Source organism: Nyctibius grandis, chromosome 16, assembly GCF_013368605.1.
Source record: "Nyctibius grandis isolate bNycGra1 chromosome 16, bNycGra1.pri, whole genome shotgun sequence".
In the NCBI taxonomy this organism is placed as follows: domain Eukaryota; kingdom Metazoa; phylum Chordata; class Aves; order Nyctibiiformes; family Nyctibiidae; genus Nyctibius; species Nyctibius grandis.
In genome coordinates, this window is record NC_090673.1 from 409,956 (window position 1) to 434,044 (window position 24,089).

Genomic DNA, 24,089 nt, shown 5'->3' on the forward strand with positions numbered 1-24,089 from the left:
TAATATTTTAAGTGCATGTTCCAGCATATGCTTACAAAACTTCAGTTGTGCCCTTAATAACGCTCTTTCAACCATAATGATAATAAAGGCCGTGCTCAGTTTCCATCATAAGCCCAACTCTGAATGCCAAAAGCAAAAGCCAAAGCTGTGTCCGTCTCACTGGTGAGAAATCACTCCAAGGTGGCAGTCACTTTTTTCCAAAATCCCAACAGATCAGGCAAGCAGTTTCTTAATTATAACCCCTCGTGACAGAGGTTCTCTGGGGACCATGTCCTGGTTTTCATTTTTTTAGCTATACCTGATAAGAAAAGAGTAACTTACCATCAGATATGAAAGGCAATGAAAAGCTGCTCTTAGGAGGCGCTCTCGGTAGCATATACAGGCAAGAAGGAAAGTTCCCGTGTCAGCCGGCATCAGAAGCAGTCAAAGCTGGGCTGCAGAGTGGGGCACCACAAATACGGGGTCCCTAAATCTTTTTAAAGCAAAACATTTTCTAGCCTTTTTATGAGCAGAGATGGTTCAAATTGCAGGGAGACTGTCAGAGGGACGGGACAGCTTTTCCAAAACACGGGCTAATTGAACACGCCACTGGTGGATGAAGACACATTTTTTCAGGCAGGCATTTGTCACAGTTAGGGAATTCGCACTCTTCTGCCAGGCTCCAGCTTGGCAGCGTCCGCGGGAACCGCTCCAGCCAGAGCCCCCTCGCAGCAGTGCCAAGCTGCAGCCCCTCCGCTGCCGCCTCTCCCCGCGCCCACCGTGCTCCGCAGCCGCTCGGGAGCCACGGTGAGGGGCTGGGCAGGATCGGGCGCTCGGGCCTTGCGCCGAGGGTGGCAGCTCCGGCCACGCTGCTGCAGCCCTGTCCTCACCCTCGCCTGCAGCGGACACGGGGAGCCTTCCTCCTCCCAGCGAGGTGCAGGAAAGACCTGGCATGGCCTCCATGCTCCCTCAAGCCAACAGACAACATTTTTTTTTTAAAGCAAACAATATTTTAAAATCTGTCTCCTCTCTCCTCCCCACTGACCTGTAAGCCGGGGATTTGCTGGTGCAGCGGTGGCTGAGCGGAGCCGGCGAAGCGAGCCCATGCCCCGCGCCACGGCTCACCCTGCTCGGCGGCAGCCGGGACAGGGCTGTCCTCCGGAGGCCAGGGAGCCCCCAGGCAGGGTGCCCACCGCCGCCGTGGGGGCTGCCCCAGGGCGCGAGGTGCTGCAGGGCCATCTCCTGGGCACCTTCCCGCTGGGGGCTGAGGCCGTGGCCCCGTGGGACGACGGCCGGGAGCCATCCCTCAGCCCCGCGTGGCCCCAGGGACCAGAGCCCTGCTCTGGGGCCTGGGCACGGGCAGGGGCTCTCTCCGGCAGAGACCCCAGCACGCGCCCGAGCACAGCACTGCTGTCTGCTGCTTATCGTGTATTAAGCTTTAAACCAGACACAATTGGGGGTTGTTTCCCCAGCTTGTGCTCCGCAGCCTACACCGTTCTCCTGTTGCTCGCATATACATGATGTATATAATGCTGGTACGCTTTTTCACAGCCTCGCTGAGGTGTAAAATTCATACGACTCTCTGGCCCAGCAGCCGTGATGCTGAGAGACGCTTTGCCCCGGCTGCAGCACGGGTTCAGATCCACGTGCCGGGGCTGTGTCTCAGAGCTCCCGTCCACAGGGCTTGGTGCTGCCCCACAGTTTCTCTCCGCTCCTCCCGAGCGCAGGGACACTGAGGAGGTGGACAGGCAGAGAGCCGCTGTGGCGAGCGGGCCCTGTCACAGGCGCTCGGCAGACCTACTGCTGAATTAGGATCCTGAACAATTTCTCCTTCTTCTCCCCTCTGCCAGTATTTTTCTTTCCCTGTCCCAGAATCTGTCCTCTGTCCAGGAAATCTCTGTTTATATCAGACAAGGCAATGGGACATGCAGTTATTGTTGGACTCTTGTCCAAAAACTATTGCTCCTCTGGCTCCGCTCCTCTGCAGACAGCCCTCCTCCACGGGCCACTGCCAGGGCTCGCAGTACACGCAGCCGGGCTGGCAGCCCCTGCCACTGCCAGCACACGCCGGGCACAGCTCGTAACAGACTCCCCAGGGAGAAATTAAAATCCCACCCTACTTTTTAGAGCTACCTAATACAGTAAGCACAGAGATTCTTCCACGATAAATCCTAAAAACTTAATCCTGTCAGATGCGGCATCACTACGCCAAGGAAAAGAAAAACGGGCTGCAGAGAAGAACCCAGCCTGTAAGCTGTTGGGGGCATTTTCTCATCATCATCAGAGACCTCATGATCTGAAACATCTGCATTGTCTTACACTGGTCACCAAGACCCACTGTCCCTCTGAACTCCAAATGTTTCCCTTCTCCGCTGTTCGATGCCTCCCTGGGTCACAGGCCCTCGCACACAAATCATTTCAGCCCTCAGAGGGGGCCGAGAGGAAGGCAGGGAGGCTCTGAAATTTAATCCCAAAAGGTTTTTTCTTTTTTTTTTGGTCCAAACAAAAGCTATTTTTCTTTCAATTAGAACGCTTTAGCATCAAGTGCTGCTAACACAGGAACAGCACCCTGGACCCGCTGTGGGTGGATGGTTGTTTCCCGTTACCGACCCTCCCACCCAGAGAAGGGCAGGACGCGTCCAGAGGGGCTGAGGAGCTGCTGTGTAAAGCCTCGGGGCACACTGTGAGGCCAGGCTTTGGTGGCCTCTGGAAGATGCAGAACCATTGCCCACGCCGCTCCGAAGCAGCCCTGCCCGCTGTCCCTGCGGGAGGCCCCGCGCAGGCAGCTCTGCCAACGAGCTGCTGCCCCAGCGCGCCAGCTGTGGTGGCGAGGAGCCCCTGGGCTTCACAATGTCAAACCCGGGAGACTGATGGGATCCCAGACTGCTGTCCGAAGTCACCTTTTCTGAAACACACACAGCCCCGTAGCGCATCGCTTTGGTTTGCGTCTAACATTTCCAATGTGTTACGATACTCCTGTTCCTGCATTTCAGTGAGGCTCCTCTGAGATGTCTGGTGTTTTGACGGCTGTTTACAGTTTTACTGAACCTTATCCCCGAGCACAACCTGACATCACACCGTCTGCCGCAATCCACCTATTAGTTAACTGACCTTAAAGGTTTACAGACATTTTATAGACTCCCTCATCAGCCTCACCGATTAGCTGGGTATTTAACGCCGTTTTCAGCTCACTACCTCCAGCCTTGTCCTTGCACACCCCAGACACGAGAACTTTCCCATCCCGACTCCTGATGCAGCCGGGTCCTCAGCAGACATGGGAAGAAACGGTGTGTCCCAGGGATAAGGGCGCCCGGGACAGGGCCCAGCCTGCAGGAACCCTGGGCAGGTCGCTTTGCAAAGGCCTTGGGTACCTTCTGGAGGAAGAGTGCCACGAGAGACACAAGCATCTCCCGAAGAGGAGACGTGTGCTCAAACTGGGGAGCACCAGGTCACCAGGAGACTGGGCGGGGGGACAGGGAGGAGAAAGGGGAATTCCTGGAAGATAATGTCTTAAAACATTTAATTAGCACTGGCTTTTAACATCTAAAATTACTTTTAAAATGTGCATGGAGATGAAAAATACAGAGGAGCTGGACACGCCTTCTAAAACTAGGACTGGTGAGTAGTGCCGACCGAACCAGCTTGTAGCAGATGAGTTGAAGGAAGTCTTACGCAGTGTCTCTACCAGTAGTGCCAGGCTGGATGAAAGGAAAAAAAACTTAAAACTTTCCCATTCCCTTGCTTTTGATTACAGCTTGAAAAATACTTAACACAAGAGAAAAATAATTAGTCTATGCCCCAGAATGCAGCATTCTTTTAAAAACTTCCCAGAGTTCTGTTTCAAAAATTACAGCAACCAGTATAAACTTCACAAATCCACTGAGGAGGCAACTCTTCAAATAGCTGTGGTTTCCCACATTTTCCAAGGAAAACAAAAAGATTTATGGTTTCTCATGTTAAATCTGAGAGGCTAAATTTGAGAGACATACTTGCCCACCTGCTGCATGTGTATTAGTTCTAGCTGAAGAGAAGTCAATAAAAATGGAGAAAGAAGAATTTGCAGAGCTGGTTAAAGTAATAAGATTTGTTTCAGAGCATCTGATCTTTAGACTAACAGACTTCCAAACAGTTGGACAAGTAAATAAAGCACCACAGGGAACCGCTAGTTGAAATAGGTTACCACAGGGATACGCACAAAGGAATTCCTACAACTAAGAGAGGGACGGAGCTATGAAACTCATAATACCAGTGATTGGGATGAATTGCTGACTTCTATGACACTTAGGAGCGAATTCTATGGGTACCCACGCTTTGAGGAGGACATAAAACTCTGTTCTGAGCTTCGGGAAGTATTATACCCAATAGCAATTACCACTGAGCAACAACAGTATTTTGCACTTCATGTTGATCCTATGCTTCTGAAAAGACAGAGTTTTTTAGTTCCACCTACTCCTTTTTCTGGATGGAAGGTTGGAAGAAGCTTAGTGATACATTTCACTACGTGGTCTCACATACGTGATGCGAAAGGAAGTACTTCTTTTAAAGGCCTTACTTTCTTTAGAGAAATAAAAAGAAAATCCAAACAAAAAAAGTCAGCCCGTGAATCCTCCTACCATCTCCCTGGGATTTTTCTGCACCACACACACAGCTTCCCCTGGGTGGAAGCAGGACAGCAACCGCACGTCACGTCAGTGCGGGGCTGTGCAATGCAGCAGCAGCAGCTCTGCCCTGACAGAGCAAAGCGCAGAGAGCGAACAAAGCAGGAGGTGTCCCATGTCCATCCAGCGACGAGGGGGTGGAGGTGACACTGTTGTAAGGTGCCATCTGATCAGGACTTCTTTTCTGTGCTTGACATGAATAAGGGGATTAGGATGGCAAGTTTCCGTGAGCTCACTCTATCGGACAAAAGGCCCTGAGGTTTAGTGTCACACTGCCTGATAAAAGTACAGGAGGCTGTCAATCAAGGGCTCCGAGGTACTTGTGTCGGTGACATAATCTTATTAGAAGATAAACCAGTGAAATCCTTTTCATGATGAAAAGTTACATTTAATTGCTCCTTTGCTTTTCTTCTCTTTCTCTTGTTCATTTGTCCATTTAACTTTGTTCATGTAGCTATTACAAGAAAACACCGGCATGAAGATGCGAGCCATCTACACTATAGCCATGCCTGTAGTAAGTGAACAGCTAAGGATCCTGAAGGATGGCAGTGTCTGTGCAGAAACAGCATCACTTTGTTCTTTTAAACAGAAGGTCAAAACAGTTACTGAATTAATTAGCAGGAGCGCTCACACACAAGGATAAAGTTAAATGTTATGTCAGTTGCTTTAATACCAAAGTAAGCTGACAAAAAGACTGAAAAATGGTAAAGCTCAGTCTCTGTGCAACAAACAAAGGGAGACTTTTAATATCCTCTTACAGGAGCAAGTCCATATGAGCCTTAGTAATGTGACTGTTTCGCTCTCGGCCAATTTCAGGTTGTTTCTTTTCAGTTTCACAAATAGGCAGCTGATGCTGACAGCATGAATCACCGCACACCGCCGGGAATGAATCAGGAGAAACTCCACCGGAGCACGGAGGGGCGAGTCAGGGGCATCAGCCTCTGCATCCCCTGCGTGCCTGCCACGGCGCCCAGGACCTGCCGCGCTGCGCCATGGGCTCGGCCGGGAGCAGGTCAGGATCCAGCCCGTGTCACACAGGCCTGGGTGACCGGAGGAGTCCTGGCAGCGCGGAAGCTCTCCGTGCCCGAGAGGAAGGCTGGAGAGCGCACGCGCGAGGTCTGCACTGTACACTCTTCTGGGGAGAGAGGAGAAGGGCAGGACGCTCTGCCTGACCAGAAGACCTGGAACCCTGGTGCAGAGGAGGTGGCTCCGTCGCTGCTGCCCTTGGCCACCCTGCAGCTGGCCACCTGCGTGGCTCTGCAGCTGCGGCGTGAGCAGCCCACACGCATGCGCCTGCCCCAGACACACCGAGCACGGCTCCCCGGCAAACACAGGGCTCACGGCCTCACCCATGGTCCCCCGGCCTTCCCAACGCACCCCAGCCACCGCTCTGAGCCAAAGGAGGCCATCGTGCTCGCACGTGGGAGATGGACTCGGAAGGGCAAGTCACCATCCACGCAGGCGGTACGGCACTGCACGCTGTGTGTGCCACCCGCTGTCACGGCACGTGTGTTCGCTGTACGGCACGGGGCTCCCTTGCATGGGCACGTCCGTGCCCCGCGCTGCTCCCGAGCACGTCTGTGCCCCGCGCTGCTCCCGCGCACGTCTGCAGTCTGGCACTCAAACACGCGGAGGCCAGGGCAGAGGACGAGCTGCCCCCGCTGCCCTCACCGCTGGCAGCCCCTCTCCGCAGGCAGCTCTGCCCGCAGCCGGGGGCCCGGGGGGCTCAGCTGCCACCGAGCAGCAGTGGGACTATTTGCTCTGGCTCCAACTCCCCAGCAGTGCCAGAAGCGGCAGAATACCAGGAAGCCAGGCAAAGTTTTCAAGCTATTTTCCAAATATTTTCAGTTTGGGAAAGAAAGCTTGGATGTGATCTTACTTTAACAGGACTGATCCAACAAAGGCCAAATTGAAGGTCAAGAAAGTCTGTACTGTGAAAATCAAAACTGGACACAAAGATTAGCCAAGCCCTTGGCAGTACAGAGGAGGAGAGCTACTCAGGTTACTGTGGCCCAGATTGCCCCAGAAAATGCCTCTGGGAAGTAAACGAGCGTTCACCATGCGGTTTAGTCACCCTAAGGCCCCCAGTTCTTCAACTAGTCGTGCATGTAACACTACCTTCTAAATAGCTACTGAAGAAACTGAGTAAAATTAACCACCTTATTAATGCAGGATCACAGCCCAAGCTAGCAGCTATGCTTCTCAAAATATATATTTTTAAAGCATCATATAATTGTCACAATTAACAAACTACAAACATATTCTCAGTAAACTACTAGTGCCATTTAGTGCCAGGAAGCCCCACTAAAATAAGTTTTACACAAAGTACCTGAGTGTGCATATTATCCAAATAATTTAGCTCCACAAATGTGAAATGTTTAAAGAAAAAAATGAATTCCATTCATTTTGCACATACTGTTCCTTATTTTATCCAAGTGCCTGTCTGACTGAGAACAAACTAGCACTTTAAACTGAAATGCTTTGAAAAATTAAATGTCTAATTCTCTCCCATAACTCAGACGATCTTAAAGAAAACAAGTCCTCTAGAGTTCTTCAAGAAAACCACATTTTCATTTAAGGACTAACAAAAAAATTCTGACAAATGTCTTAATACTTTGCTTTTCTAGTAAAAGTATGCATGAAAAATCGTAGGAGAGATGGCTCAGAAGGGTTGATAGCAGAACAAAAGCAGCTGAAAAATGTGATTTAACATTGGTTAAATCAGTGGTAGTTGGTGATTTAGTGAAAAGACAATTGTTCCATTACTGGGCTGCTGATCATGTGCCACTGGCATTCCACAAACGCTTTGCCAATGGAAATGGAACTCCAGCTTTTGGGATGGCAATTTCAAAACAGTGTAACGTATTATAAATTAATTACCTGACTTACTATTTTCTCTCAAAACAACAATTTCTACATTATGCATATTTACAAAATCCTTTACAATGTTTTCAACTATTTAATCACACATATTTCACACCTGCCAGTCCTGCGTTAGACTCTAGAGACCCCAACTACTAAACTGAGAAAGCTTGTTAAAAATATTTGCATACAAGTTATTTGCTGTGCACCCAAATTTCTTTTTCATTTTTTCTGAAATCAACACAAGACGTGGAACAAGATCGGCCCCCCGCCCGGCTCTGCAAGGTAGCTGTCCTGGTCATCCCCACCTGAAATGTTGCACTGCACAGGCTTATCACTGAAACCAAACTCCTACAAATGAATGTTTAACACCTTTCAAAGCAGCAATGAGGAAAGAACAATGGGCGAACTAAGCGCAGAAATTTATTTTTACTGATCGAACTTAAGCAAATCCAAGAAACCATTAGGAAGTGCTGTCAACTGAAGCTTGAAATCTAAGAAAGTAGCCATTCAAAGCACAGTAGGCCCTTATAAACAGTTAATCCACGCAGCTGCAGTAGTTAAAGCAAACACACTACCCTTCACTGCGCCATCAATTACACCTTCCCAGAAAAAATTACACAAACTTTGTAGGATTTTTCAGAGAGAAGATGGATTCTTTTGGAGACTTGAGGTCAAGACTGGGCTGTTTAAAGTATATTATTAACAAATAAACATTTATTGCAAAAAAACCCTATAGGCCTTTGGGGAGGAAAATTGTGTTATTTTTGGCATCAAATGACACAAGCCATTTATGACATGAATGGCTATCACCAACAGACTGATGAAATGGCAAATGTCTCCCACTTAACTTCCCCTGGCTTCCTGAATAAACTTTTTCAAACACTTTTTTCCTTCTGAAATGGCAATAAACTCCATGTAATTTTGGTTTTCTCTCTGTTCTAGCTATTTCAAGATCCGTAGCTGGAAAGGGTTGAAGGTACTTCCAGATGGAAGCTGAAGACTCCCCAAAGACTGGTAAGGCGATGAAAATCACATTGTTAGGATCCGGGGCTATGTGCTGCCCTTGTTTGTGTGTATTCTTGCTTGAGTGACAACTCGCAATTGGCTCTCAGATGGCTGGGTGAAAAAGCTGACGTTTAATTGTGGCATCCAACAAATTGAATGTTATAGCTCTTGTCATTGAATGTATCCGCTACGCGCTCAGACAAACCCCTGCCAAAATACGAGCTAAATTTTTAAGTAAGAAAAAAAGCCACAAATGGAACAGGCTTCAATTACGCTAGACAACCAACGTTCACAGGACACGTATGAAACGAGGGCAGCTTGCTTGCCTTGGGCTTGTTCTCCAGCCTTTCTGTAAGACACAGATAAGCACGGCGAGCTCCGCTGCCGCCCGCCGCTCAGTCCCATCGCCCCGAGCCTGCGGCAGCCGCTTGAGGGACCCCGGACCACCCCGGACCACCCCGCCCTGGCCACAGGGAGCAGGCACTGCTGGCGCTGCGTCGCCGAGGCACCCCATCTCCTCGGCGGGAGCAGCGGCTGGATGGGGAGGACGCCGCGCCGGGCAGGGCTGCTCTCCCTGTAATTGCCCTGGAATCTCTGGGATTCTCCCACATAAAATTAATGCAGGCGCCATCAAGGCTAATTTATTCCACACCCACAAAACCAGGCTGGGGAACTGGCCCGGGCATGGGCAGCGAGGCCGAGGCAGCAGCACTCCAGGGACCAAGCCAGCAGGAGCTGCAGCCCCCGGGGCATCACCTGCTCCCTCCACCTCCGGACGCCCACCCAGGAGCTCAGGGACCCCCCCAAGGCCACGCGTGCCCCCGCAGCCCCCAGAGCAGGACACGATGGAAAGCTGCTGCTGAAACACAAACTCTGCCTCCTCCACGTGACATTCTCCCGTGGCAGCCCCTGCCAGGAGCGAGCAGGGCACAGGGGCTGCAGCGGGGATCCCCCCAGCAGCGGGATCCCGCCGGTGCCTCCACTAACAAAGTAGCTGTCGGTTGTAACGCCTTCTGCTCCCATCAGCTGAATCACTTGTTTGTTGCAGCTCCAACCACCAAGCCTGGCAGGTTCAAACCAACAATACCAAGTAGAGATAGTATCGCTGCAGCATTTCACATGCCATTTATTCCCTCAAATAGTTTTACTCCATTTGTGCTTTTGCAACATTTCATAAATTGCTCTTAACAATAACCCGTCTTTTATACTACAAGTACTCCCATCACTGTGTCCCATCTGTAAAAAAACAGTGTGTTGCTTTTCTCTTTACATACACACAAACCAAAAGGCACACGCAGGACACTGCAGTACCGGGCGCGAGCATCAGCGCTCACGCAAACGCCGCGACGAGCACAAACAGCACACGGCTACAACACTGTCACTGTCACCGCTTCACGACTTTCACTGGAAAATGTGTGGACAGCTTCCTTGCAGCTTGGGAAAATGTTGGTAAACAAAGTAATGAAGTAAATAATTTCTCATATGTGTGTGTAAATAAATAAAAGTCAGAAAGTATCCAGATATTGCAAAGCTTCAGCGTGTTTGGCTGACAAGAAAGGGAGCCCTTAGAAGGGCAGCATCGCCCCTGGGGCAAAGCGATGCCCAGCACACGGGAGCTCTGCCTCACCAGACCTCTGCAGAGAGGTAGGTCTGACCCACTGTTCCTCTCCTTCTCTCTCTCCCCTCTTCCTTTCTCACTCTGGGCTCCAATTATTAATGACCAGAAGGTGACTGGGAAGCACTTGAAATACAACATTTGCATTTCCCCAGTGCAGTGACAAGCTCACAGAAGGCGAGTGGCTTGCAGAGGACCACGAGCCACCAGCGGAGTGAGGAGCACGTGCTTGGCTTTGTCTGAATGCTTAACGAAGGACAGGGATTTCTCCAGCCTCGCTGCTGGTGCTGACGTTCGCACAGGGCCCCACCGCACTCTCCTCATCAACTCTAGTGTGAGCGGGAGCTGACCCACAGGGTCACACTCCACATCTGAAACTCTCCTTGTCATCAGATGAAGCCCATGCCAAGACCCAACTGCGAAGACAACTCACAACATTAAACTGCGACTTCTGTTTAGGGTGGGTTTCACCCACAAAGAGCCCCATCCCCAAGCACTCCAGCGAGCAGCTCCAGCGGGCTCTCTCTAGACACTTGCTGTCGGGTAAGTAAACTGACCTCGCGTGACACTGCAAGCCACTGCACGCCAGGAAACGGGCTTCAATGGCATTACTCACGGGAGCCCCGGGAGCGGGGATTTGCCGGCTCAGGCCCCCGCCGGGGCCCACGAACTGGCAGCGCCAGCCCCTCCACGCAGGGAGTGCTGCCAACCTCCGCGAGCGCTCGCAGCCCGCTGCGCGCACCGGTAATCTGAAGATTGCTCTCTAAAATTATAAGAGATAAGTACTGACTCAAGCCTGCATGTACCTACAAACCTTCACGGAGTGGATATTCACTCTGCAAACCACAATTATTAATAGCGGGGCCGGGGGGAGGAGGAGGGAGGATCAGCTCTTGCTCTCCTGAGAAGTCAGAAATGCCAACCTGCCTGGGCCCAGGCAGACCCCCCTGAATGGGTAACCCGCGTGACCCGTCCCACGCACACAGGGAACCCCAGCTCACCCCCACACAGCAGCTCCCGCTCACCCACCACAGCCAGGAGGAGCCTGCCCGTGGCTTTTGCCCCGCGTGAGCTCACGAGCAGTGCGCGCGCAGCTCCAGGATCCCGAACACGTCATTCGGCTGGTAGGGAGGACGGGCCAGGTAACCTACAGCCCCAGCTGCTGGGAGAAGCAACCGAGGTGGGAACAGGGCTGTGTGCCCGGCCAGCCCAGCCTGTGCTGCTGCAGCGGGACCCTGCGAGCTGGGTCATCGCTCGCCCCCCCCTGCTCACCACCTTACCCCCACCCCTTGCCTGGTACCTCTCCCGTGGCTCCCGACCACCTGCAGAGCCCATGAGGAGGCTCACGAGCTGGGCAGGCTGCCCTGCTCCCGGCCCCACCGACCCAGAACCGAGGGCACAGCACCACTACAGCAAACAGTTGAGGAGCTGCCGCGCTGGAGATGGCTTAGCACAGACCATCGACGACACAGGAACGCCTGCAGAAGATCCTGAATATTTATGAATAGTGCTGGGGCTACCAGGCTGTCACATACAGCTGGACCTTACTGCACCAAAGGCTCCCCCGAACCGAAGGCAGCTCACCTCCTCCACGGTCATTTCAGTGTTTTGGTTTGCATTTTTTGTCTTAGTTTCATGATTTCCTACCGTGTTTTATTGTGATTTGCTAAGAAACCTCTTTGTATGATACAGAATTAAGTACTTGTCTCATTTCACATGCATTGTCAAAAGAAACCTCAGCAAGCGCACCCGCACCCCTCCATAAAACTGGATTAAAGCTGTGACGTAAGAGAGAAAACGAGAAACCAGAGAAGCTGCTTCCACCGGGAAGCTGCAGGAATAGCTCTGTCAGGAGACCGAAAAACACTCGCTGTAGGCAGGCTGATCCTGTCAAAGAATAGGATCCCACGGGTTGAAAACAACTGTTGTGTGCAGGGGATGTTAATGAGAACTGTAACCTTTCTCGCTAATGAGCTCTGGCAGGTATCAGGCGGCAGTCCACGGGCCCGGGCCCGCGGAGCTCCCAGTGCCCCCAGCCCCAGCTGTGGAGGGTGCGGTGCCCAGCGCCCTGCGAGCCCCACCGCCGGGGAGCAAACCCTGCCCCGTCACACCGACCACGTCCACGTGCTGCAACCAATGTGCTTCCTCGCTCAGACACGAGGAATGCCCCAGTGCTCCACTGGCAAGGAGAAACTACTGTCAGAAGCAATGATGTTTCTATCGGTCTGAGAGAACAACGAGCAACCACTGGCTGTAATTAGAAATGCTTTACAACGATACTAATAATTGCTTCTGCAAATTCAAATTTGCTTCCTTCCTATCATAATAACAACCTATAACAAAAGTAACAACCGCAAAAAGCCATTATTGATGTAGACTATTATTCTTTTTTTTTGCTTTTGTTTTTTTGTTGTTTTTGTCATCGTGAATGGTGATTCAGGTTACACGAAGGAACAAACACATGAAAGTAAACTTCCTGTCAGCTACCAGGAGGATTTGGTCCTCAGCATGTGCACATAAATTCCATTAGCTCTTACTGGGAGAGTGCACGTGCACTCTTGTACATTATAAATAATACACTGATTGCAGTAAAATCAAGAGCCAAATTCTATCCTTTGATGAGCAAGGATGGCTCTCATTGAAGTCAACAGGAATTGCATGTTCACAAGTTCATGTCAACATTTGCAAAGGAAGATTTTGTGCATATTAAAAAAAATATTATGTTTTGGAAGCAAAGCAAATGACCTCCACGACAAGCGTTCTCTGTAAATGTATTGGCTTGTTACAGGCACTTCAACTTCAGAATATAAACCAGTATAAAGTTCCCAAGAAATACATTATTCCTTGTTTATGTTGATATTTAATCAATTTGTGCCGTGGCAGTTCTGCTGCATCTATGAAGAAGATCACAGTAAAATTTCAAAACCAACAAAATAACAAACTGGAATTCATCATATTAACAATTCCTTTACTGTAATACAACCTCGCAAATGTCTGCTTGTTCAGTTGCCCACGGGCAAATAGTTTTTGAGAGGTGAGTACAATACCCCAGTTCTGTAGGAGCACCGCGATGGGAAGCACCGGGCTGCTGCATTTCCATCTCAGGCCGGAAAAGTCGGTGCACCAGGTCCTGGGTGCCCCTGTAATACTGATCTGAATGTCCCACCTTCCCAAGACAGCGGATACTTAATGTTGCACACAAGATGCTTAAGGGTTTTGCTTCTACATAATCCGCATTAAAACTGCATAACCTGCCACACACGGTGCTTTCTCCTTTCAAGGTACATTTAGCATCCGATAAAGGGCAATGGCAACACACACAGTCTGAGTGTGTGTGGGTCACACAAAAGGAGAAAATATTTGTTATCAGTGATTTGTTCGGGAACACCCAGAGCCTGCTTTGCACAACGGCCGTTTCAAGAACTGCCTGTTCCGGCCCAGGGCGCAGAAGCCCCCGTCCACTCTCACACCCCTCTCGCAGCAGTAACGCCCCGACGTCCCCCAGCACCCGCTGATGCCAGGGGCTGGCTCTGGTCTCGGGGACGGCCTTAGTCAGCGATTGGACGCGTTTGTCAAGATACGTTCAACGCAGCTGCAGACGTATCAGAAAGTAAAACAAAAGCAAGACAGTATTTCAGCCAAAGCAAGTCCAGGAACTTAGAGTAAATGTAAGGTTAGCATTAAAAAAAAAAGTCAAAGATCTGCCTCAATTTTATGTTGAATTTAAACAGGCATCTAGAAACAGTGAATAATTTGCCTGAACAAGGCATGCAAGATTTGAGATCTATATAGCATGCAGTTACAAACACCAAAGAGCATTACATTTAATACCAAAAGTCAGCTCATTTTACAAGTATTGTCATTTTTTTCTCTTTTTTTTTAATGGTCTCTTCTTCAACTCAGAAGTCTAGCTTTACTTTCAACATTTATTTTAAATTAGATACAAAGTTGTTCACGTATTTTTTTTACTTAGTTACCAATGGAGAAAAGTGGTGTCTCCTTCCCTAAATGTTACCAGTGCTGTTAAAGCTCCGGCTGCTGCAAAATAATCTTATCTCCCTGTTACATTTTTAAAAATACCTTAACTCAGAAAACACCTCTGCTTTCTAAAAAAGTATCTAATACTTTTTTATCAAACAAAAATCAGTTTTAATTCATAGCTTTAGATACAGCATACCACAATTACATATTCTGCAAGGTGCATGTTTGATAATCATTCCCTGCCCACTTGATATTCCAATTCACTTAAAGAAAGGAAATTTCTGTTCTTAATTGCGCCCATCTAAATCCGAAGTAACTCGGCTGCTAGAGCCACAGCTGCCAAGGTTCACCTCACGTTGTTACTTACAACTAACCTTACTCTTTGTTTCAGAGCAAAGCTGGGGGATTTATACTTTGTAACGAACAAGAAACTGTCATTCCATTATGAGTCAATCTTTGCCTCGTGAGTAATGCAATCATCCCCAAATCACGCCAAAAAAACCTTTCTACCACACTAAACCATCCAAGAGCAATACCCGCTGTGTTTACCTTTACTGGAGATTACTGTACAATTCACTGCACAGTTTTATTTATTTGCTTGCTTTCTTACCTCACTTGAGCAATAACATGACATCTCATGCAGGCAAAAAAAACGCAGGCAACGAGAAGCATTTATCCGTGTTTTTTCCGCATGTCGTTTGCCCTAGAACACCCCTCACAGAGGATACTCTAACGGTCTTTTTCCATCTCGCTGGGGTTTAAAATTCCCAGCCTTTTTGTGAACCCGTGTTTTATGCAACTCGTGGCATGGTCCAAGCCAGCCCAAGCAGCAGAAAACCCCTTTCTAGTATTACCATGAAACGTTACCGTTATATTTACACACTACATTCTTCCAGAACTGCCACAACGACTGAACAGCACCAGGAGCATTGTGCAAACCAGGCAGACAGAAAACGTACTCGCCTGCTCTCAGCCTAGCAATGACAGGAAAAATGAAGTATCCTACTAATCCCTCTCTTTCCCCGCAGATCACCCCACCGAGCACGTCAGCAGGCGTCCGTGGGCTCCTCCGCGCACGTGTGCGGGGCGGGGGGCGAGCACACGTGTGGCCATGCGCCCCGACACGCGTGTCCCTCGCTCCCGGCGCGGGGCTGCCAGCGCCTGTGCCACCGCACCGGGGACGGCCCCGACCGCTCTCCTGGGGCGCGGAAACCCCCCGCTGACTTGCACACTGCGCGTAGGGAACTCAGGCTCTCGTCTAATAATTTACTGTATCTGCTGTACTCTTGATTCCAGGAGAAGGAGAGATTAAAGGAAATGAAATCAATCCCTGTTACAACAAGAAGTAGCAGATTTAGTATAAATTCGAATCTCGTCTGGTATGAAAGATAAAAATCACAGCTGCGTTATGAAAAGCACACTCCTTTTTCTCCTGAATATTTCTTTCCAACTCTCTGACTAAATCAAGCAGCCTCTACTTGTTACTAAATATGCGCCCACCTTTCCAGTCCCCCAGAGTAGTAAGCGGTTTAAGATGTACCACGCTTTATAGGTTGCTCCAGAACAGAGGCAAGCAAGAGGGGTATATACTTACAGTTGAAATACACTAATAACATAATTAGTCTAAGAAGAGACAATATAATCCAGCTATTTTATCGCGATATATTATTGATAGTTGAAAAGGTGCGATGCATGCCTTTGAACTAGTTCGAAAGTTTAGGCCAAAAAGTAATAGATGCGATTTCTAAACAGAATACAAAACATTCCCGTTTGTTACGTATTTCAGCGAAGAAATTTTTGCAGTGTATTTCATATTTATTGGTTATTTTTTCTCGGGTCAGTAGTTAAGCACTATAAATTATCCTCTCATTAATCTAATTGCATATTGCCTACATTGTAGGAAGATCCTGCCTATCACCTTCTGCCATGGATTAGTGGAAATTACGTATTAGTGTTGCAATTATTTTGTGCAGGAAGGTTACTGTGATTATAGCAGAAAACCAAAATGTCTCCCCAAACTCCCCAAGCACGTTCCCTGCCTGATCCCTGCTCGTATTCACCCAGCCCGGCCCCTGTCCAGCTCCAGGCCGGTGGCTGCCCTGCCCGGCCAGTGCCGTGCTCTGCCCCGCAGCCATCCCAGTGCTGCGGGGATGGATTCCTGCGGGCGCGGGGGGACCTGCGGGGGCTCTGCCCGGCCGCGGCCACTCTGCTGACGTCACCGGCAGAAATAACAGCTACGTTTCCTCAGCGCTCCCGCTTCGGGAGTTGTTTCGAGGCGCTACGAAAGCCTGACCGTACAGAGAATTTTTAATGGGGCTGATGTGTCCGATAGCGCAGGGCTGGCTGGATTTTCAGCAAAAATGCCAGAGCGTTTCAGCGACTTTGAAAAGCATTTTTAGTGGATGACATAACTTTAATCATTACTCCACGTCCTGGGCATGTTCTTAGGCTACTCCTCATCTCTAAGTTTCAATCAGTTTTTGTGCTGTTTCCTGACGACACACGCACAAGGACTAGTGCCAGCCTGACGCGAGAGGCAAACGAAACGCAGGGGGACACCACTGCTCTGCACGATTCTGCCGAGTTCAGATGATGAACGATTGCACTGATGAGCGTAACGGCACGTCTGGTGCTCCGCAGTTAAAAAAAAAAAAGTAAACCTGAAAACAAGTAAAATCTTCCTGATAGCAAATAGTTATTACCCGTTCTGCGCGTAGCAGAATCTGGGAGCTCAAGTCACCTCTTGTACCGCGGATCCTGCCTACATTCCACAGCCTGTGCTCGCGCTCTCTGCAAGAAAAATAACACTCACAAAAATAAGAGAGATTTAAGAATAGGAAGCTTTTGTCTCATTTCAAATACAAAATGCAACTGAACTGGGCGACATCAGCCTCAGTCTCATACTCATGTGAAAGAATTTCCAGACTCTGCAGAGGGTAACGCTCCCCTACAGCAACGAGGCTCCGCAGCATTTTCCTTCCTCCCTGCAAGGTACACGCTGCTCCGCTCTGATTGTACGTAAAAAACAAGCCCAGTCGCTGACGAGAAAGGACTCAAAGATGAAGAACAGTATAAAGACATACCAGAAATATACGGTAAGTCTTTTTCAATAGCATCCAATAACGATGCTAAAACAATGCCTGACACACCTGGAAGAATCTAACAAAAATCTAAATATTTCTCTTTCCCATCCTAAACAAAACTTACAATACACTAACAAAAAATTACGAAATAGCAGCTGTGATTGCTTGCTATCCTGTCCCTTGAATAAATGATCTCTTTTACAGCCTTTCTTTTCAAAGCTAGAATAGGAATATGGATCTTTCTAGAAATTATATGTATTTCTTACATATGAAAGATGTAACCTGAAACATAGCATATCTTTTTTTAGTATCAGCAATAACTAGGGCAAATCGTTATGTAACACTGAGTAGTGCGATAAAAACAAACCAGAAAAGCACAGCCACAAAAAAATGAAAATATACAAATGGGAAAGAAATGTAGTATTTATAATTATTAATGTTTTATAGCAGGAAGCACTGTTATGAGTGGTACAATAAATAAATTCATTTCAGCAAAGAACTGGAACATAACTATTGCAAACCCCTATTTTTGATAAACATTCATTCTGAAGGTTTCAGTTTGTCAGAAACAAAACATCTTTTAAAGAAAAAAAAAGTGTAAGTGTAAGGTTCCAAATGTGCAACAGCCCTGCAATTTGGCAAAGCTCTCGTTAAAATCAAAGAGATTCTGTTTGACTTGGGCTCGCGAGAGTCAGCCTCCCTGGTGCCATTGTACTACTCTATTTTTTTCCCCTTAAAAACCTTGCAATTAAATGTACCTGTGACACTCAAAATCTTAAATTTTAGCAAAATAAGTACTTTGCGTTATATCAAAAGATCAGGATGTACTCGTGCAAAAATTTGTTGAATGGCTTGTACAAAAAGAGTCTAAAATACAGGCATAGCCTAGATGCTGGTCCCACTGACGTACCGATGATATTTTTGTGATAAATTACACTTATCGGGCACCTCTGACTACTTCAAACTGTGCTTGGGCCACTAATCTGTCTCGCCCAGGATTTACTCTAACATTCCAAGCACAGGGGTAGCTTCAAACAGCCAACATTTTTATAAAAAAAAAAATAGAAAAATGTTTTCACCCTTCCCCCTAATGTGAACCGCCCTCATCCAAGGATGGGCAGGAATCATTCCTGACCCAGTGAAAGGTTTAAGGTCTGATATCTGACCCATCAGAAGCTTGCTTTCATTAGAAAGACGAGACACCAGTTTTCCAAAGATATACACACAGCACTTGATTATAGTCCTGGGAGTTCTGGAGAAATCTGACCTTTAAATTGCATTACTACGTACAGAAAAACCTATTTAAAGCAAATTTCAGTAACTAAGATATTTATGTAATCTTTATTCTCCCTCTTATTTTTTTTTCCCAGAGATCTGTAAGTAGGACTCAGGACAACAAAAAGCATCTGATTTTAGTGATACTGGTCTTGCTCTGCACTGACACCGCTCCATCTCACTCCTCCGAGGCGCGCTTACTGAGCACGCAGGCATTTCGCGTCCCGGTAGGTTACAGCGCGGGATGATGGCTGCACCGGCACGCTGGAGATCACTTGCACAACTTGCTCATGGCTTCACTCCTCCCTCCACGCTCTTACTGATACAACCGATCATCTGCATCGCACAGCCCCCGAGAACCGCATGCATGCATGAACAGCTATTTTTATCCTTTATCATAAAAGAATATTTCTCCGAGTCCAAAAGGCAGCAGGCAGGGAAAGCACACAAACAATGTCAGCGTAGTTTCACGTGTTTGCTCTTTGGGGCTAATAAAATTTCAGAGAAAACAAATTTTGATTTACCGTGTCTCCCCTCCCCTTTCCATGAGCTGCTGCTGCTGTCAGTCCTTAGGGGCACACACAGCAGGTTACCATGTCATGTCACACTAGGTGCTGGGATTCAACAAAGGCTAACATGTTGATATCTTTTTATTGCTCGTCAGCCTGGTTACCCCATTTCCCCCCTATACAACTGGACACCTTTGATAATACGGAAAGTTCTGAAGCGGTGACATTTCTATTTTCAGTCAGAAAAGTATTTTTCTTTTTACAAAGCAATAGTCTACAATCTTGCTTTTTAAGTTGCGAAGCATTATCTTTTATTTTACAGAATCTAAAGAAGGGACTTAGAGGGTACGTTTGTTTGTAATTAATGTAAATATTCACATTGCCAAATAATGCTTTTTTAGGTAGCCTAAAGACTATTCTAAATTATTTCCTAATCACAAAAATATCTAAGGTAGTACTACCTACAGAGGCAGAAGTTGCATTGATCTACAACTATAGCTACCACGGGGTGTTTCATTTCGCGTAGAACTAAAAGACAAAGTCCGCAGACACGCTCCCTACGCAGGGGTATGAGAAAACACAGACAACGCTGAACCCCGGCCGGCGCGAGGGCAGGATCACGACGGCCCAGCGGAGGCAAGCTCCGGGCTACTTTCGTGTGAAGCGCCCGGGGCCCGTGGCGGACTCTCTGGTAGCGTGCTGGTGAGGGCTGCGGTACGAAATAACACGTTTTGTTGTAATTCCTAAACAGGGGGACATTTATCTGGGCCATTTATACAAGAGTTATAACCCTAACAATATTTATACTCAGCATGTCATGTTAGCATTTACTACCAGTTTCCATGGAGATGGATTTTCATGCTGTAGCTATGAAATGCACATTGTTGCCACTAAGCCACTTCAGGCCTTTCTGGAAGCCTGCTGAATGCCTGACAAAAGTTGATGCAAACCAATAGTTGTTGTTCTTTGTTTGTTGCCAGACTTCTAGCAGAGCCATATTATGTCCTAGTGATTGAAGTGCCCATGTTCGCCCCCCTCCCGGCACAAAAAGGATCCTCAATTTCGGTGACAAGCATGAAGTGGGCTTCTGCAGGGGAGGACAAACACGGCGCGGGGCAGGGGCTCTGTCTCCGCGCAGGGACGCGGCGCGGCGGGGGGCCGCCTCCCGACAAAGCCTGACATTTGGGGATAAAGCCTGAGCGACATAAAGCGCGGGCAGCGCCCGGGCCGGGAGGGACGGGGCCAGCGCCCGGCTCCTCCTGCCGCGGCCGGCCGCGGAAGCACGGCCGGCGCCAGTCCCTGCGGCTGGGCCCCGCGGGCACCGCCGCGCCCGCCCGCGCACCCTCCGCGCCCGACGGCGGCTCGGCGGGACGGCGGCGGCCCCGCGCCCGGGCTCGCCCCGCGGCAGCGCACCGACGGCCCCGTCGGGCCCCGCCGGCGGGCAGCCCGCCTCGGCCGCCCCGCTCCGCGGCAGCTCAGCGCCCGGGCTCTGGCCGAGGCTGGCGGCGGGCCGCTCCGCGGGGCTCCCGGCGCGGCTGCGGGCGGCGGCGGGACGGGGCTCGCCCCGGGCAGAATGGCCCCGCGGGCGGCTCCGAGCGCGACTGCTGCCCGGGCGGCCACAGCCGCGGCGGGCCGGGCCGAGCGGAGCGGGGCAAAGCCGGGCCTGACCGAAACGGGCCGCCCCTCCGCCGCCGCCCCCCTCCGACGGCGCCGCAGGGTCCCGGACCGCGGCGGGTCCGAGCGCTGCGGAGCCCCGGGGCGGGGGACAGCTCCCGGCTGGGGACGGGCGCTCCCGCTCAGCCCCTCCAGTCCCGCCCGCTGCCGCCCGTCTCCAGCCCGCCGCGGCGCCGGGGTCCCCGCTCCCCGGGGCCGCCACCCGCGGGCCCCGGCGCGGCGCGTCCCCGCTCCGCCACGCTCCGGGCGCCGGCACCGCGGCGGTGGCCCGCTCGCAAACACGCTGCGAGCCGCAGAGCGCCGCCGGGCCGGGCCGGGGCTCCCCCGCCGGCGGCCGGGCCCCGGCGGCCGCAGCGCGCCCTTACTGTTGGTAGTCCTGCTTGCAGTAGAGCTTTCGGTCCCGGAAGTAGCAGCTGGTGGTGAGGGCTTGCTGACACGCCGCGCACTGCAGGCACTCCTCGTGCCAGGAGGACTCGTTCACCCGCATCAGGAACCGGTCCGAGATGGGCCGCTGGCAGCCCTCGCAGACGGCCTGGTGCTGGCAGTCCGACCCTGCGAACGGCAGACAGCGGCATGAAGCGCCTGCCCCGGCCCCGCTTCCCCGGCCCGACCCCCCACCCGCTCCCCCCGGCCCCGCAGCCCAGCCGACCCCCGCAGCTCGGCGACACCGAGCCTGACGGCTGCCGCCGAGCCCGCGCCCCGCAAACGTCGGTGAGAAAGTTCCGCGCCCGCCGGCAGCCCGGGGCGAGGCGGCCGCAGCCCGCACAGCCCAGCCCGGGCCGGGCCCCGCCGGAGAGCAGCCCCGGGCACGGAGCGGAGCACGGGGCCGGCTTTCGGCGCAGCCGAGAAGCGAGCGGCAACTCACCCAGCAGCACTCCTAACGTGGCCGGACCCGAGCGCAGAGGGTGGTCTTCCATTTTAATACCGTCCAGCATCTTTGAGCAGTCCGACTGGCCCCGCGTAAAGCACCTTTCCAAGGACTCGGGACCTGTTGCGATGTCCATGGGGCGGGCGGCGGGAGAGGCGCGGCGGGGCCGGCTCAGCCCCGCGTCTGGCCGAGCGCGGGGACACTCTGCGGCCGGGAGGAGGGAGACGCTTTTATTTTTATCTGGGAGACATGAGGAGCGTTTCCTGCCTGCGCTTCCAGAGACGGGGGGCAGAGGAAGGAGCCGGCGCCGCTGCCCATGGGGGCAGCCCGCGCTACACGGGCGCGCACATGCCGCGCACACGGCGCGGGGCAGCCCGCGGTGTCACCTGCTCGCCGGCAGCGCCGGAGCCCCACGCCCTCCGCGGAGGGCCCTCCCGGGGCCGGGCCGGGCCGGGCCGGGCGGAGCGGCGCGGCGGGGCCGGGCGGGGCGGCGGGGCTTCCCCGGCGCTCCGCAGCCCATGTGCCATGCGGCGTCCCGAGGAGCCGCGCCGTTTAGAGCAGGGGCCGCGGCGGAGGAACACACCCCCCGGCGCCTCACCCCTCCTCAAACTTGCTGACATTTGAACTCCATTGGTGCGCGCCGTATCGCTGCGCCGCGGTGATCCGTCTCCTCGACGTCAAATAGTGCCCTGGCCCCGCCGGGCCCCCGCGGCCCCCGAAGCGCGGCGGCGCCCGGGGCGCGGGGCAGGCGGGCTCCACGCACCCCGGGGCGGCCGGCGCGGCCGAGCGGCGAAGCGGGCGCGGGTCAGCGCGGGCCTGGGGCGCGCCCCCGCGGGCCGGGGCCCGGGGCCGGGGGGGGGAGTGCGAGCGCAGCCGCCGAGGATCGCGGCGGAGCGGGGCCCCGGCCGCTCCGCTCCCCGCCCCGCGGCCGGTCCGACGGCGGCTCCTGGCTCCTGCCCTGCCCGGGGTAGGTAGCAGCGCGCGTCCCCGCCGGGCCGCGGCAGGTGGCGGCGGGACCGTCCCTCGGGGCAGCGGCGCCGGCGGGGACGCGGGACGGGGCGCGGGCGGCTCCGCACCGTCGCGGCGGGGCTCCCCGCGGGAGAGTCCGGCCGCGGGGTCGGCGCCCAGCGGCAGGCGCGGCCCCGGGGGAGCGTCCGGCGGCCCCGCGCCCGCCCGGGAGCTGCGGGAGCCTCCCGCGGCGGCGGCCCGGGAGCGATCGACGGCGGCCCCGCTCCGGGTCCCGCTCCCTAAATCGCGCTTCCCGCTTGTGCCGCGGGGCTCGGGGCGTGCTGCGCTGTAGCGCGCTGAATCGGTACCGCGTCCGAAGGCGGAGAGGCTCCGGTTGGGTGTGCGGCGCGTGCGTTTGCACACAACGTGCGGGTGCAGAAATCGCCGCGTTTGAACACGCTGCGCTCCTTTATTCCGTCTTAGGAAACAAAACAAATGAGAAAAGCGATACCCGCCGATCTCCCCGTGCTAGAGGGAGAGCGCCTGAAACCCCGCGTCTCGGGCTTTCCTTTCGTTTTTGTTTTTCTGCCGGTACCGTTAAAAATCTAAATCTGCGGAAATAAAAATCCGGAAAGGATTCGGTGCAGAGTTCTTAATGTGACCCATGATGTGCTGTGACCCTGCCGAAGGAAGGGAGCTTATTTTGTAATGCTCCCAAAATATTGATATTTAATAAGGCGGGACAAGTGTTAACTTGAATTACTTAATGCTTCTTTTTCTGGGTCTTAAGATAAAGCCGCCTTTTTATGCCGTTTTCGTACAGAAACGTCTCTGAAATAAATTCGTGATTATGTTTAAGTTAAATATTTTGGAAGGGGTTTTCAGTAATAGAGCTTATTTGATTTTTGGTCTGGACAGTACAAATCTGAAAACCTTTGTAGCTAATGCTGAAAAAATAATATATGATTATTTAATTCTGAGATCAAGATAAAAGATTTCAGAGTTCAATCAGTGGAGAAAAAAGCTTCTCGTTTACATTAATTTTTTATGTTTCCCTCCTATTTTTGCGTAAGGATTCAGTGTTCTCCGTCACTCAGGGCTTCCTTCAAATTATCTTCTACAATTGCGAGGAAAATTAGAGCCCCTTTTTCCTCTCCACAGTAGTTTTCGTAAATTCTCATTAAAAAAGAAGAAGAAGAAAAAAAAAAAAAAAAAAAAAAGCAAGGCTGTGCGGCGGGACAGTTGAGAGCGGAGCGGGAACCCTCCCAAACTCGCACCCGCAGCAATAATTCAATCTTTGTTCGTGGGCTTTTACTCACAAATATCACACCAAAGATTTGTTGCTTCTTGCCGTGTGTGTGTACGAACGCTGCACAGGTTAATTATTTTCCCTGCCTCTTACCCCGAGAACAATTCGATGAGGTGTTATACTCGGTTTATATAGCGCTTTTAACGAAGAACAAAATACAATTAAAACACCCACGCGCAAAACCATCACAGAAATAAAACCAAACCAAGACTAACGCAACCCCACCTCCCCGTGGCTTGGTTCTAATTCTCTATTTATTTGCAAGGCAAATCGTTTTGTTTTGAGGTGTTTTGTTTTAATTTTTAGAGACGAGCAAGAAA

The 24,089-nt window shown here is 51.4% G+C and overlaps 2 protein-coding genes across 3 annotated transcripts in view; both read right to left on the bottom strand.

Moving 5' to 3' along the window:
- LMX1B (LIM homeobox transcription factor 1 beta) overlaps nt 1-21,648 on the bottom strand; it is a 94,340-nt gene extending 72,692 nt beyond the window's left edge. For both annotated transcript variants that reach the window (XM_068414060.1, XM_068414059.1), the window contains exons 1-2: nt 21,510-21,648; nt 21,010-21,196 (exon numbers count right to left, since the gene is read on the bottom strand). In XM_068414060.1, coding sequence (XP_068270161.1) covers nt 21,010-21,196; nt 21,510-21,648 — 326 coding nt within the window. The remainder of the gene's footprint in view (nt 1-21,009; nt 21,197-21,509) is intronic.
- Nucleotides 21,649-22,106: 458 nt separating this feature from the next.
- LOC137670991 (collagen alpha-1(I) chain-like) overlaps nt 22,107-24,089 on the bottom strand; it is a 49,759-nt gene continuing 47,776 nt past the window's right edge. The window contains exon 7 of the mRNA XM_068414208.1: nt 22,107-22,938. Coding sequence (XP_068270309.1) covers nt 22,107-22,938 — 832 coding nt within the window. The remainder of the gene's footprint in view (nt 22,939-24,089) is intronic.